General features: G+C 49.8%; 1 protein-coding gene across 1 annotated transcript in view; it reads left to right on the top strand.

Moving 5' to 3' along the window:
- The window catches only part of LOC103262502 (homeobox protein cut-like 1), a 290353-nt gene that overhangs the window by 126175 nt on the left and 150759 nt on the right, over positions 1–13419 (top strand). The window contains exon 6 of the mRNA XM_021713407.1: positions 8493–8571. Coding sequence (XP_021569082.1) covers positions 8493–8571 — 79 coding nt within the window. The remainder of the gene's footprint in view (positions 1–8492; positions 8572–13419) is intronic.

Below are 13419 nucleotides of genomic sequence, written 5' to 3'. Positions count from 1 at the left end.
ATGGTCTCCTAGAAAGACAATGCTGAGTTTGGGTTTGTCAGGAAAGGTTCTGTTGTTGCTTCAATTTCTGTCCAGACCACGTCGGGTACTTGATGTGGGAGATTCTCACATTTACTGTCTCAGCAGTTTGACAGGAGAGAGTTATGTCCCTCACTTCACAGATGAGGAGACCAAGGCTTAAACGTTTTAAGTAACCTGCCTCCAAATCACCCAGCCAGTATGTACCAGAGCCGGGATTCAAATCCAAGTCTGTTTTTCCTTCAAAGCACGCTTTCCATTGACTGTGTTGCTCCAGGGCCCCATATCTAATCCCAGTGGGCAGTGTTGAGGTATTATCATGTACTTGGCGGGGGCCAGGTTCTGAGTGACTTGGTTGGTTTCTGTGTCTGAGAAGTGGAGCTGGTAATACCATGGCTGCTTTACTGTTTTCCAAGTACCGCCATGGCTTTGACCTTCACAGCAGCCAAGATGTATTCTCCCCACTTTGCAGATTAAAAAACTGAAACCCAGGCCGGGCATGGTGGCTCACACCTATAATCCCAGTACTTTGGGAGGCCAAGGTGAGGGGATTGCCTGAGCCCATGGGTTCGAGGCTAGCCTGGGCAACTTGGCGAGACCTCCTCTCTACAATAAATCAAAAATTTAGCTGGGCGTGGTGGCATGTGCCTGTAGTTCCAGCTACTTGGAAGGCTCATCGTAGCAGGTCGAGGTTGTAGTGGCCGTGAGTGTGTCACTGTACTCCAGCCTGGGCAACAGAGTAAGACTTCGACTCAAAAAAAAAAACCAAAAAACAATCTGAAGCCCAGAGAGGTAATGAACCTCTTCAACTGCCTAGGTAGTGCACTTGTTTTAGTGTTGGAGCTGGAAATCAAACCCTGCTCTACCAACAACGTACCCAGGCTCTTGGCAGAGTGTGGCACTATCCTGTCTACCCCCATGCGTGGCCAGGCTGGGTGGCACCCTGGAAAGATGAGCCTTTTTCATTTCAAAATACACAGCCCTTCTCAGATCCCAGTTACCATCCCCAGAGGTTACCTGGAGACCAGTCCTTGTGTCTCATGCTTTCTTGGTAATCCTAGGGTTTGTACAGTCCACGCCATGGTTTCTTCCTCTGCCTCGCATCCTGCTGTGTGGCACATGAGGGTGCATGTGCCGGGCTCCTGGGGCCCTCTGCAGGTCTCCAAAGCCAGCTGCAGCCCCGCACGCCGATGACTGTCATCCTTGTCACTGTGAGCCGGGGTGCTCCGGTCAGGTGCAGACCGCCCCAGGTGAGGCTCTGGCCTCCCACTGTGCAAGCAGGGTGTGCGCCAGGGCAGTAATAGCTCGGCCTGTTCTGGCCCACCAAGGCCCGGTCATAGACCTTGTGCACCTATTCCTTTCTTGTACTTACAAGCAACTGCGAAGAGGCCTCCTTTCCATTTTAGAGGCGGGAGCACTCAGCTAGCCAGCCTCTAGCCCCAGAGCACACCTCTTCTTCTCCTTTTCCTCCCCAGACGCTGACTCACCAGGGCCTTCTGTTCTGATGAGGGCCCGGTGCTCTTCCGAAACCAGAGTTCGGGTTATTTCTCTCCATTCTGCCTCGTGACTTCCCACTTGTTAAGCTCGATAAACTGTGGCGAATAGGAGAAGTTTATTGAAGCCTTTTTCTTGCTTTTTGGTTTTTTTTGAGTTGGAGTCTCACTCGGTCGCCCAGACTGGAGTGCAGTGGCCGCTCTCGGCCACCGCAGCCTCGACCTGCTGGGCTCCGGCGATCCTCCCGCCTCAGCCTTCCAAGTAGCTGGAACTACAGGCACGCACTATCACGCCCGGCTAGTTTTTTGATTTATTGTAGAGATGAGGTCTCGCCAAGTTGCCCAGGTGAGTCTCGAACCCGTGGGCTCAGGTAATCCACTCACCTCAGCCTTCCAAAGCGCGGGATTACAGGCTGAGCCATCGAGCCCAGCTTTACCGAAGCTTTTAATTCTCAGATACCGCCTTCCCCGCTCTGGTCTTCCAAAGTAACCAGTGTTGCCAAGTTCAAGAATGAGTGAGGGGTCCATTGGCCTGTGCAGGTCTCTATGCTTTTTCGCTCAACAGACACATTCTGGGCAGCCTCCCCGGGTAGGCGTGTGCTGGGGGTGAGTGAGGGGGGAAGGTGCTGCTGCCCTGGCCTGCAGTAGACCACAGGGCAGCAGAGGGGAAGCTCATGGAAGTGAGTCAGGGCGGCCGGTGTGGAAAGTGGGTAGAAGGCTTTATGGAGTGCTCAGGTGGCACAAGAAGCAAGTGACCAGCTGCACCTGAGGAGGTCGCGAGTGCAAAGGAGGTGCCATGTAAACCAACTCACGAAGTGAGACCAGAGTTCTGTGGCCAGGGTGAAGAGCCTTTCTAACAGAAAGGTGGTGGGTTTTAGCTGGGGATGACAGGAAGCTGTAAGGCAGGATGGCCATGTAGTCGAGCTCGGGGGCGGAGACATCACGACCGATGGCCAGGAGAACCGTGTAGCTAAGGTGACCACTGGGTTCTGTTCTTCAGTGCCCCCAATGGAAGTCATGAGGGCTTTCATCAAGGCTGAAACAGCAGAGGTGAAAAGGGGCGATTTCTTTTGTTCGGTAACTAATACTCTAAGTGTGTGATTTCTCTTCTCACTGACCCTCTAAGATTTGGACACAATTTAAACAATGTCTGCGTGACTGTCCTTATAAGCATGGCCTGGGTCAGTGACGCTCACAGCACTGAAAACTAGCTTGTGAATCACTTTGCACTATTGTCACGTTGTCTGTCTCTTTCTGTCCTCCCAGGCTTCCTGCCAGACAGTCATCCTCATCATTCCCTTTTCCTGGACGTGGGAAATAAGGTTCAGAGAGGCAGCAGCTCTGTAGCTGGCTCAGCATTCCAAAATGCATGGTGGCACCATGACTTAAATCCAGTCTTGTGACTTCACGTGTTGTGCCCTTTCTACCTGATTATACCATCTTCCCCCTCCTTACTCCTGACAAAAATAAGCAATCATGTTTGAAAATAAAAATCCTTTAACTCTCAAGATATACTGGGTTTTGGTTCTTGTTTTTACTCTGTGCTGTCTTCTTAGAGATATGACTACCTATTAAGACCCCTAATAAAGCCGGGCTCGGTGGCTCAGCCTGTAATCCCGCACCTTTGGGAGGCTGAGGTGAGTGGATTGCCTGAGCCCACGGGTTCAAGACCCGCCTAGGCAGCGAGACCTCATCTCTACAACAAATCAAAAAATCAGCCAGGTGTGGTAGCGCATGCCTGTAATTCCGGCTACTTGGAAGGCTGAGGGGGAAGGATCGCCGGAGCCCAGCAGGTTGAGGTGTGGTGGCCGGGAGCGGCCACTGCACTCCAGTCTGGGCGACCGAGTGAGACTCCAACTCAAAAAAAAAAAAAGACCCCTAATAGTTAGCTGTTACTAGGTCATGCCTCAGTAACAAACAGCTCCAATCTCAGTGACAGCAAAAGGTTGTTTCTTGTTCATATTACTTGTTGAGTAGGGATGTGTGCCCAGCTCTGCCGGCACCCAGACAGCTGGACACTTTCTCACTTCTGCGAAATCTCAGAATCTCTGGTGGATTTCTGTGAACTTGTTCTCTAACCCGGATTCTGGGTTTTTATACTACTGTAAGCAGCTATTGTTAGAATGAAGTGCCTTCATATAGACGTTTATCTTTAAATGTAATTCTTGTTACGTAAGAAACCGAACCTCACAAAAGTGATGTTGCAGAAAGGATGACTGCGGAATCCAGTGGAAACCATTCATGAGGACACATGGATCACTGCAGGGAGAAGTGCACTCGGGCGTGTGTGGTGGGAGAAGACCCCGGCCATGGGCTGCCGCCAGCCAAGTGGCCATTGTCACCTTACAGCCACAGAGCGCATGCTTACTAGATAAAGAACTCTTTGCATATTAAGCACTTCCATCAAGATCTTAAACTGGATTTCTTAACTATTCACTCACTTCGGCAAACGAAGCTACTGGCCAGTTGAGGCAGATCTTTGCTCACACAGTAAGAGGGTATTAAACGTGCCCCCTGTGTGCTAGTGGTGGGGAGGAGAGGTAGCTGGTGCCTGGCACAGTCTGGGCTTCCCGGGAAAGCAGGGTCCCTGGGGGAGGGAGCCCTCTCTGCGGCCCCGGAGCCCCGGCACCTTCCTGTGGTGGTGGGAGAAGGCCACGGCAGGGGCTGGATCTGCCTGAGCCGGGGATGGGGGAGCATTCCAGGGAGGCGCCTTCCAGGCTGAGGGGAAATTGCTCATGTGTTCAGGGAACAGGGAGTGACTGGGCGTGGCTGGAGTGCCAGGCGGGGCAGGAGGTGAGCTTGCAAGTAGGCTGTTCCCTTGGAGCAGGACAGGTTTTACCCGAGGCCAGAGCCTGAGCAGGCTCTAGATCTGCCCCAGTTCTGCTGCTTCCAAGTGGTTTTAAGGGCGTGGGAATCCCCACCTCGCGCCTAGCACGTGCTCAACAAGTGGCCAGAATGTCTAGCCTGGGATCCTCACTTCAGCAAGCCTTGCCTGAAGACCTTACCCCAAACCCCTTACTCACTCGTCCCTTCTCCTCCTCTAGTGAGCACCGTGCCAGGCCACAGCTGGCATCCCCAGGGCACACAGAGGATGACTGAACACCCGGGTCAGGCGAGCCTAGGGAGGGAAGGAGGATAGGCAGGACGCTATCCCTTTCCTTTCTCCACCGCGGGAGGGCCCGCCTTCCTGGGTGGTGCCCGCGGACACTGGGAAAGAAGCTCTTCCACATGGCAAAGCCGCTGTGGTGTGGGGCTTCCCTGGGCCAGGCACTGGGGGCTTCCCCAGGGTAACTCATGGACTCGCCCAGCCCTAGGAGGCAGGTGCTGTCACCTCCTTGCACAGATAAGGTCACACTGACATTCAGAGGCAGCTCACCTGGCTCCCAAGTGTGGGTCTGCCTCCCTACCTCCAGACTCAGAACATAGCCTGTCCAGAAGCCCAGCACAAGTTCTAGAGGCACTGACGTATACACTGGGTCTTGCAGCATAGACCAGTCCTGAGTGAATGGAGCTGCTGGTGAAGGGTATTCCAAGCAAGTGGAAGACTGGACTAGGAAGTCACAGGTTGCAGGAGGAATCTGTGCATGTCGGCAGCGAGAGTGACAGTCCCCCACAGAGAGGATGCCCTGGGACAGGGAGAGGATACACCCAGGCTCAGAGTCCGAGGCCAGTTCTTGGTCTAGGCCAGTGGCCAAGGAGGAGTCACAAGAGTGAGCAAGCATAGAAAGTTCCCAGAACCAACAGATTCTTCCAGACATATTTGAAAATCTTATAAGGGATCAGGGGACCTCCCTGAGTAGAAATGGAGTGCCATCGTCTCTTAAGAAACCTCATAATCCATTGCTTAAGGAACTAATTGCATTCCTTGGCCTGATCTCATTCTCTCAGGACTAGACTTGAGTGTCCTTGCCTTTGTGGAAGAGGGGAAGGGAGAGGACGCAGGATTGTGGGTCCTGTGTTGCTTTCCTGGGACTTTCAGAACAAAGTGCCCCGTACTGAGCGGCTTAAACAGCAGAGATGTATTCCCTCGCGTTTCGGGAGGCCAGGCGTTGAAGACAAGGTGTCAGCAGGGCGGGTTCCTTCTGAGGCTGTGAGGGCAACTGTTCTGGGCCTTGCTCATGGCTTCTGGGGACTTGCAGACCGTCTTTGGCATTCCTTGGCTTGTAGGCCCGCCACCCCAGCCTCTGCCTTCCTCTTCGGGTGGTGTGTGTGTGTGTGTCTGTCTGTCTGTGTGTGTCTGTGTCCGGATTTCCCCTTCTTGTTCGGTTATATGACATGAGGGCCCATGCTAATGATCTCATCTCAACTTGATCACCTGCAAAGACTCTCGCTCTCAATAAGGTCCCCTTCACAGGGATTAGGGGTTAGGACTTCATCATCTTTGGGGAGATACAGTTCGACCTTTAGCATTCCCCAAGTGTGTCCTGTAGAGTACCAACCTCCACATCCCCCTGAACAACCCAGACAGGAGAGAGAAGGACAGTGTTCCGAATCCTTCCAGATCTCAACCTTTGCCTGTGGGAGAGGCAGCCACTCTTCGTGCCTGTGGGCCCTCCCCAAGCAGATCCTGAGCTGGGAAAGGAAGCTGCCTCTGTGGGTGTCAAGAGGCCAGAGCAGCTGCCTAGCTTTCTGGACTGACTCTGCTGCCCGTGGTCACCCGGCTTTTAGGACAGGAAGAAAGACCTGGAGCCCAGGGAATGTTCCAGACATTGGAGAAGCAACTCCAAATCTGTTTACTCCAAACATATCTATATATACATAGTAGTTAGGTGCAGTTGCAATAGTGCTGTAAAGACATTTCCCGAAATGTGTAATTGATATTGAAAAAGGTATATGATATGTTAAAGAAAGTAAACACAAAATTTTACATATGGTTTTATTTCAAATGTTTTAAACAACTTTGTTGAGATATAATTCACATATCATATGATGTACCTATTTAAAATCTGCAGTTCGTGGATTTTTAATATATTCACAAAGTTGTGCAACTGTCACCACAATTGTAGAACATTTTTATTATCCCCAAAAGAAACCCCACACCCCTCAGCCAGCACCCACCAAGCCCTCCCTTCTCCCCATCCCAGTCCTTAGATCACCTTCATCTACGTTCCAGCTCTGACTTACCTGTTTACCTACATTTCATTCAGCTGTATACTTTTAATTAGGAAAAAATTGAAAAGAAATACCGACCAGACGGTGTGATTTCCACCAGTGAATGAATGGCAGAATTACAATTTTAGTTTTCTTCTATTTTTGATATTTTTTTCTAATTATGCAATGAGCATAAATTGCTAATAATTGAAGGAAGTGGGCTATTTTGAAAAGAAAGAACTGTCTTATCATAATAATAGTCCTTGTGGATGCTCTGAACCCCCCTCCCCAATACCTAAATCATCCTTATGGTAGCGGGGAATGTGTCTGAGTTTCCAGCAGCAGGCTTCAGATTGGAACTTTGGAGCACAGGTCGTTAGAAGTCGGGAGTGCTTGCACTGCACTCGTTTGCTCTGTGTTCGGTTTTCTAGACCGGCCCCTGCCAGCCCTTGCCCCACTACTGAGCGCCCCACATTCTTAATCGGGGACCTCTCTTAACCCTTAACAAATTGTCAGATGGCATGGGTGAGAGGCCCTGTAATTAAGCCACATACTTTGCTTCTTTAATAACATTGGAGACAGAGAGCATAGTTCTGTGAGGGGACAGAAGGAGTATATAATTTAGTGCCCTTTTTCTGAGCCAGTATGAAATTCGTGCGTGTACTGTCTTGCTTGCTTCGGGTCTAAAAACTGATCTGTTGTCTCAGTGACTGTGTACATAAGAATGTCTACACTGGGGGATGCTGGGTCAGTTCACGAGACAAACTAATCCTGCCTGTGCAATAGAACCTCACGTGTTGTCAAAGTGAGAAGCCCAGGCGCCAGCCTCAACTCACCATGCTCTTCTGGGCTGCGTCCGCCAAGCGTGCTCCTCACCTCTAACTGGCCTCCCCTCCTCCACACACGGCCACCGTCCCACACACGTCTCACCTGGACAAGGGCAGCAGCCTCCGAGCCATCTCCTCCTCCCTGCCCTCCTGTGCTCCTTCCGCTCTGACCAATGCTGGAGGATGAAGGCTGTCCTCCGTACGTGCTGGTATCCCACGGGATCTGACCCCCTCGCCTGTCCAGTCTCGTCACCCACATCTCCTGTGCACGTATCCTTGTTCCCACCACAGCAGCCTCTGGCTGATTCCTCAAATCCCATCCACCCATGAGTTCTTAATCTAGGCTCCATGGATAGAGCATAAGCCCACATGTGAATGTTTTGAGAGAGAGAGAGAGAGTGTGTGTGTGTTTCAGGAGGGAGTACTTGGCTTTCGTAAAATTCTTAGTGGATCCATGGACTCCCGGATTTTAGGACTTTGCTCTGTGCATTTGAATGTACTCCTCCCCTTACATGTTGCCTCTCACCTGTCCACCTGGTGAGCTGCTCTTGACTCTGCTTGGAGGTCATGACTTCCTGCCTGATGTGCCTTCCTCCATGTCCCTGGGGTTTAATTACTTGTTGACATACCTGTTTCTCCTACTAGACCCAAGCTTCTGGGGATAGAAGCTCTTTCTCCCGGTCTCCCAATCCTAAGCATAGTGCCCAGCATGTGGTCAGCACTCAGTCAACACTTGCAGAAGGAAAGAGACCAGGAGGGGCACGCCAGATCATTCTTCTCTAAGGAAAGCCCACCGAGTGGTCCCTGCTTAGTATCGTGAATGGCTTCCTGATCCCAAGGCACCACTCCTGCCTCATTTACTTTCATGAACACAGGGATCGTCTCCCTTTTGTGTGTCCACAGGCATTTCCTTTAAGAGGTAGAAGGCACTACTGTCAAGCATCTGCACGGAGAAATCAGACTTCCATTTGCTGTGGGAACTCACTAGATGGATAATGATTTTTAAATTACCTCTTGACAAATTTTGAACTCTTTTTCTTTTCTTTCTTTCCTTCGCTTTCAGATTGATGCACTGAGTAAAAGAAGCAAAGAAGCTGAGGCAGCCTTCTTGAATGTCTACAAAAGACTGATTGATGTTCCAGGTAAGCCCTGGCACTGATAGATAGCCCGCCAGCGGGCATGGTGTCTGGTGAGTTGGTGGGTTTGGGGCTCATTCTTCTCAGCTTTCCTACAGAAAATATGCCAACATGGCAACTTTCCCCAAGAAACCAGAGAATTCTGGGAACATGAATTCTCCACAACCCAGACTTTGGATAGGATGGAGATTTGAGGCACTTGTTAAAATACTCATATAATCTCTAGTTGGCACCTTTGTGAAGGCATTAACCCAAATCCCTGGGACTACAGTATAAAACTGCACAAGCCACAGAGAAGATACTGACTGTGTATGTGTATGTGTGTATACGCAGAAGTCTCCCAGGTTGTCCAATGCCACCTTCAGGAATGGCCCTGATCGAACACCTGGAATGCCTCACTCCCCTGCCAGGTTATCCAGGATAAGTGACCTCTGGACAAGGCCTTCAATTAAGGGTTACAGGCGAAGGGTAACAGATAGTCCCTCTAGCTACACTCAAGTATGTGAGATGTTGCTTCCTCTTTTTTTCTTTTTTTTTTTATTTTTGAGTCAGAGTCTCACTCTGTTGCCCAGGCTGGAGGGCAGTGGCACACTCATAGCCACTGCAGCCTTAACCTACTGGGCTCGGGCGCTCCTTCTGCCTCATCCCTCCAAGCAGCTGGAACTACAGACGTGCACCACCACGCCCAACTAATTTTTTTATTTATTGTAGAGACACGGGGTCTCACCAAGTTGCCAAGGCTTGTCTCAAACTCCTGGACTCAGGCAGTCCTCTTGCCTTGGCCTCCCAAAGTGCTGGGATTACAGGCTGGAGTCGTCACGCCTGGTGATGTTGGTTCTTTGAAAGGAACTACAGAGTTAAAATTTAAGTAATGTGTGAGGCATTCTGAGAGATGATGGCTTCCAACTCTTGATTTTAGAAAAATGAGAAGAAACTTAGAAGGCCTTGGGCCCACTCGTCCTGTTTCTTGATCCTCTGCCCCCAGGCGACTTAGACTCTGTAGGGAGATGATGGACATGACCACGTGTGGCCCAGCTCAGCCCTGGAGAGACTGATCAGAAAACTAGGAAAATCACTTTGGAGGTCTTCCTCTACCAACCAAGGAAACCAAATCGCCAACGCCTGCCCTTCCCTACGCGTTCGAGTTGCTTGCTTGCCCCTATTCGTAATTGTCTGAATATCATTGACATCACTAGAGCTGCTTTAACAAGGCAAAGCAGAAAGAGATCTCCTTTGTGCCTGAACTTGTATTCTAATTCAGGGCCACCATGGGCTTTGCTGACCCCTCTTGGAGCTGGGGTTAATAGAGGCCACACCAAATGGGGCAGCAGAGAGCACTTTGGACAGCAAGTGGGAGATCTAGATGCTCCCTTCATGGGCTTGTTATGAGATCTTGATCGCATTCATTTTTCTCTCTGGACCTCTCAGTGTGCTCATCCATAAAATGGAACAGGGTGGGGAAACAGCCCAGCCGTAGAGAACGCTTTGCTGTGTTCTAACCTTTTGCTGTCTGAGGAGCTTACATAGTTTTAGATCCAAATTCTAGCCTTCTGATTTTCTGCAAGAGTTTGTATTCAACTAGGGGAATAATTAGAAGACTCTGACCAAGCCTCACAAGGAGTCTCCATCATAGTCAGCGCGTCTTCGGTGCCCAGGGCATGCTGTTCTTAGGGATCATCAGTCTGGAGTGCATCACTTGCATTTTCTTGTGTGTAAGGTAGTAGCTGAAGATTTTCTCTCTGAACCACGTCATGTCCATACCGACTCAGAGACAGAGAATTTATATCAAACTGGGGGCTTTGACAAATATAACTTTATACTTCCAAAGAATTTGTTCTTTAAGTCTTCTGTTGGTCCCTTGTGCTTGGGAGGGTTCTACTCCATGCTGTTCCCAGAAGCTTCCACCACCACAGAGCAGGATCCTATGAGTGAGTGCTTTCTAGCAGACATCGCTGTCTGTGGAGTCAGAATCTTACCTGAAAGGGGCTGACTTCTTATGACATTCTGTTAGAGACCAAGAGAGCCATTCGCTGCTGTTTTCTAAATATCCTGTAGTCTCTCTTTTCAAAGTTGAATTTGTACCTGGACTTTCCTCTACTAAAGATTCTTAAGTGGGCAGCCACCTTAACAAGTTTTTCGGTTTCTTTTTGTACAATTATTTTCTGTTTTAATTTCCCATGGAAAAAGAAGAGATCGTTTTTCTTATCGGCATTCCTCTTTACCTGAGCAAGTCTTGTTCATGTGCATGTACAAATTTTATAGAATTCTGGTCATTACCTGGGTATATATTTATATTCTGCTTTCTTCACTTAATGTTGTTATTACTATAAGCATTTTCCTATAATGGTTAGATTCTTCATAGTTATCACTTTAAGCCAGAGAATTAAACTCTGCAGTTTAAATTTAAGACAGTGGGAGCAAATGGTGTTTGATGTTTTCCACAATAATAAAAGTCAATACAGCTACATTCCATGTAAACCACTTTCACCCGCCACCTCCTAGGTATTTTTTACAAATGCTCTGGTCTGACAGATCCAGCAAGTTACTTAAAAAGCAGGAATGGCGCTTGGAGCTCTCTACCTGTGTTTTAAAGTCTGACAATTGCTCAGATGAAGTAATCCTGTGGCTGGGGCTTACAGGAAGGGCCTGGTCAATAGCCTTGATGCATTTACTGACAGCCACTCCATTGGGGGAGTCAGGGTGCCTTCACTGTCTGCATTCTTCAGGCTTTAATCCCCTGGAATCCAGAAACATATGTGGGTGTGTGACGTTTTCCTAGTTGCAGGAGACAGCAGGTCACACTGTCTCAGAAAAATGGAGGGAGCTCTTAGGAATAATGTGACTGGTGTTTCAGCTGTGTACCATGTTCCCAGCTCCTGGAGTGCAGGGAGAGCCAACAGCGGCCCCAGGACAAGGTGGAGCCAGAGTCCCATCAGAGGAGACTGCACAGACACCTGACCAACCAGCTCCCGCCCACTGCCCCTTCCTGAAGTTGTGTTTTCTTGTTGTTTGTCTGTGGGCTTCACTAGAAGGAAAGCTCCCTGAGGACAGGGCCTCGCTTTGCTGCTCTCTGCCCAGCATCTGGCACATAGGAGGTGTAACACGGCGAATGAGTGAAGGAGTCTGTTGACCCCAAGCTCCTCCGCAGCAAAGCTTACAAAAGGTCCCAGTGGTGACTCTTACAGCTTTGTCTCTGGTCCAGCCCTCACTCCTGAGTACACACCCACATGCCCAGCTGCCTCCTGGACTTTCCTACCATGGTGGCTGACGGGCACCCTCACCCAACCAGTGTATCTGGCAGAAGCTGTCTTCCTCTTGTGTTCCTTCTCTCTGCGAGAGGCACCATCTCCCATTCCACTGCTCATGCCAGAACACTTGGTCACTCCAGAAAGTGTCTCAGTTCCATCTCCTCCTCTCTACTCCACCTTCTGTGCTCCTCTGGGCAGTTTAGGTGGACACAAGGGTTTTCCACAAGCAAGGTGGCCAGACCCCTTTCCAGCTGTCTCTACTGACTCCTCTGGATTAACTTGCTTCTTGACAAAGGCCTTCCCTGACTTCCCAGGTCTGGCTTAGGCAGAGCCCTCTTGCAACCCCCCAGGGTCCTGCGTTTACCTCTGTTGTGACCCTGCAGTAGCTCTGTATCCTCTCAGGCTCTGCAGAGACACTGAGACAGTCGGCCTTGTCCCTCATTGTTCTTCTAGGGTTTACCCCACTGCCTGCCATGTAGCAGAAACTTCGTAAATACTTGTCAAACGAATGAGTAAATTAGTGGGTCGAATTATTTCTTTCAGTTCTGTCTGAGTTGGTCTCAGGCTTTAATTGTTCCCATCGAACCTTCCTCCTGAGATAGATGCTTCCCACTGAGGGCGAGCACGGTGGAGCACTAGACAAGTCAATCGCGGGAGAATGGAATGGATCTTTTATTGAGTTGTAGCAGTTTAATAGCTCTCTGAACTCGCATTTTGCTTCGGTGTCACTCTATAAAGATTTACATGCCTGCATAGACATTTATATAGAACTTAGCATTCAGGGTTCATCAAGCCAGCAAATGTGCTTTTGGGGCCTTCAGTTTCGGGGCCAGCCCTGGATGTCTGGAATCTGTGTTTGGTGTGCCAGCTGTCCCGCTGGTGTCTGAGCCCAGCACCGAGCACAGGATCTCCCCCACCCCAGCCTGTCCCTGTCCTGCCGACTTCACCCTTAGTGCTCTGATTCAGCTGTTCAAGGCAAGAGACAGCTGAGTCAGCCCTGACTTCTCCCTCTTCTTCTTCCACATCCAAAATCCCAGGTAATGTTACTTCTCCTTCCAAAATCTCCTTCATATTCAAGACAGTGAATACGCATTGAAATCATGATAGCATTGAGCCATCATGGTCCTGACTCGTCCTCTGAATAGTAAATGACTAAGACTTGATAATTTCCATTCTTTTTGTTCACTACCATGTCACCACTCCTTCCTTAGTCGATTTTGAGAGTTTATTGGAAATGTCTTTTCACCAAACAACACTCTTCTTCCAAACTTCTGTGACCCTTGGCTCCCTGGGTATTTATTACTTGATCAGCACCTAAGACCCCCGCACCTCCACCCGCCTCTGCTTCAGCCACTTGTGTGTCAAGAACTGAACTGAGCCCCGGAGTTATGGCAGTCCTGCCCTCATGGAGTTTAGAGTCTGGTGGGAATATAGGCATTAAAAAGTAGTTACACGCCGGGCTCGGTGGCTCAGCCTGTAATCCCGTGCCTTTGGGAGGCTAGGTGAGTGGATTGCCCGAGCCCGCGGGTTCGAGACCTGCCTGGGCAGCGAGACTTCATCTCTACAATAAATCAAAAAATCAGCCGGGCTTGGTAGCGCGTGCCTG

This window comes from Carlito syrichta, unplaced genomic scaffold, assembly GCF_000164805.1.
Source record: "Carlito syrichta isolate Samal-C Ts95f unplaced genomic scaffold, Tarsius_syrichta-2.0.1 Scaffold304518, whole genome shotgun sequence".
In the NCBI taxonomy this organism is placed as follows: Eukaryota; Metazoa; Chordata; class Mammalia; order Primates; family Tarsiidae; genus Carlito; species Carlito syrichta.
This window is presented reverse-complemented; position numbering and strand designations above follow the sequence as displayed.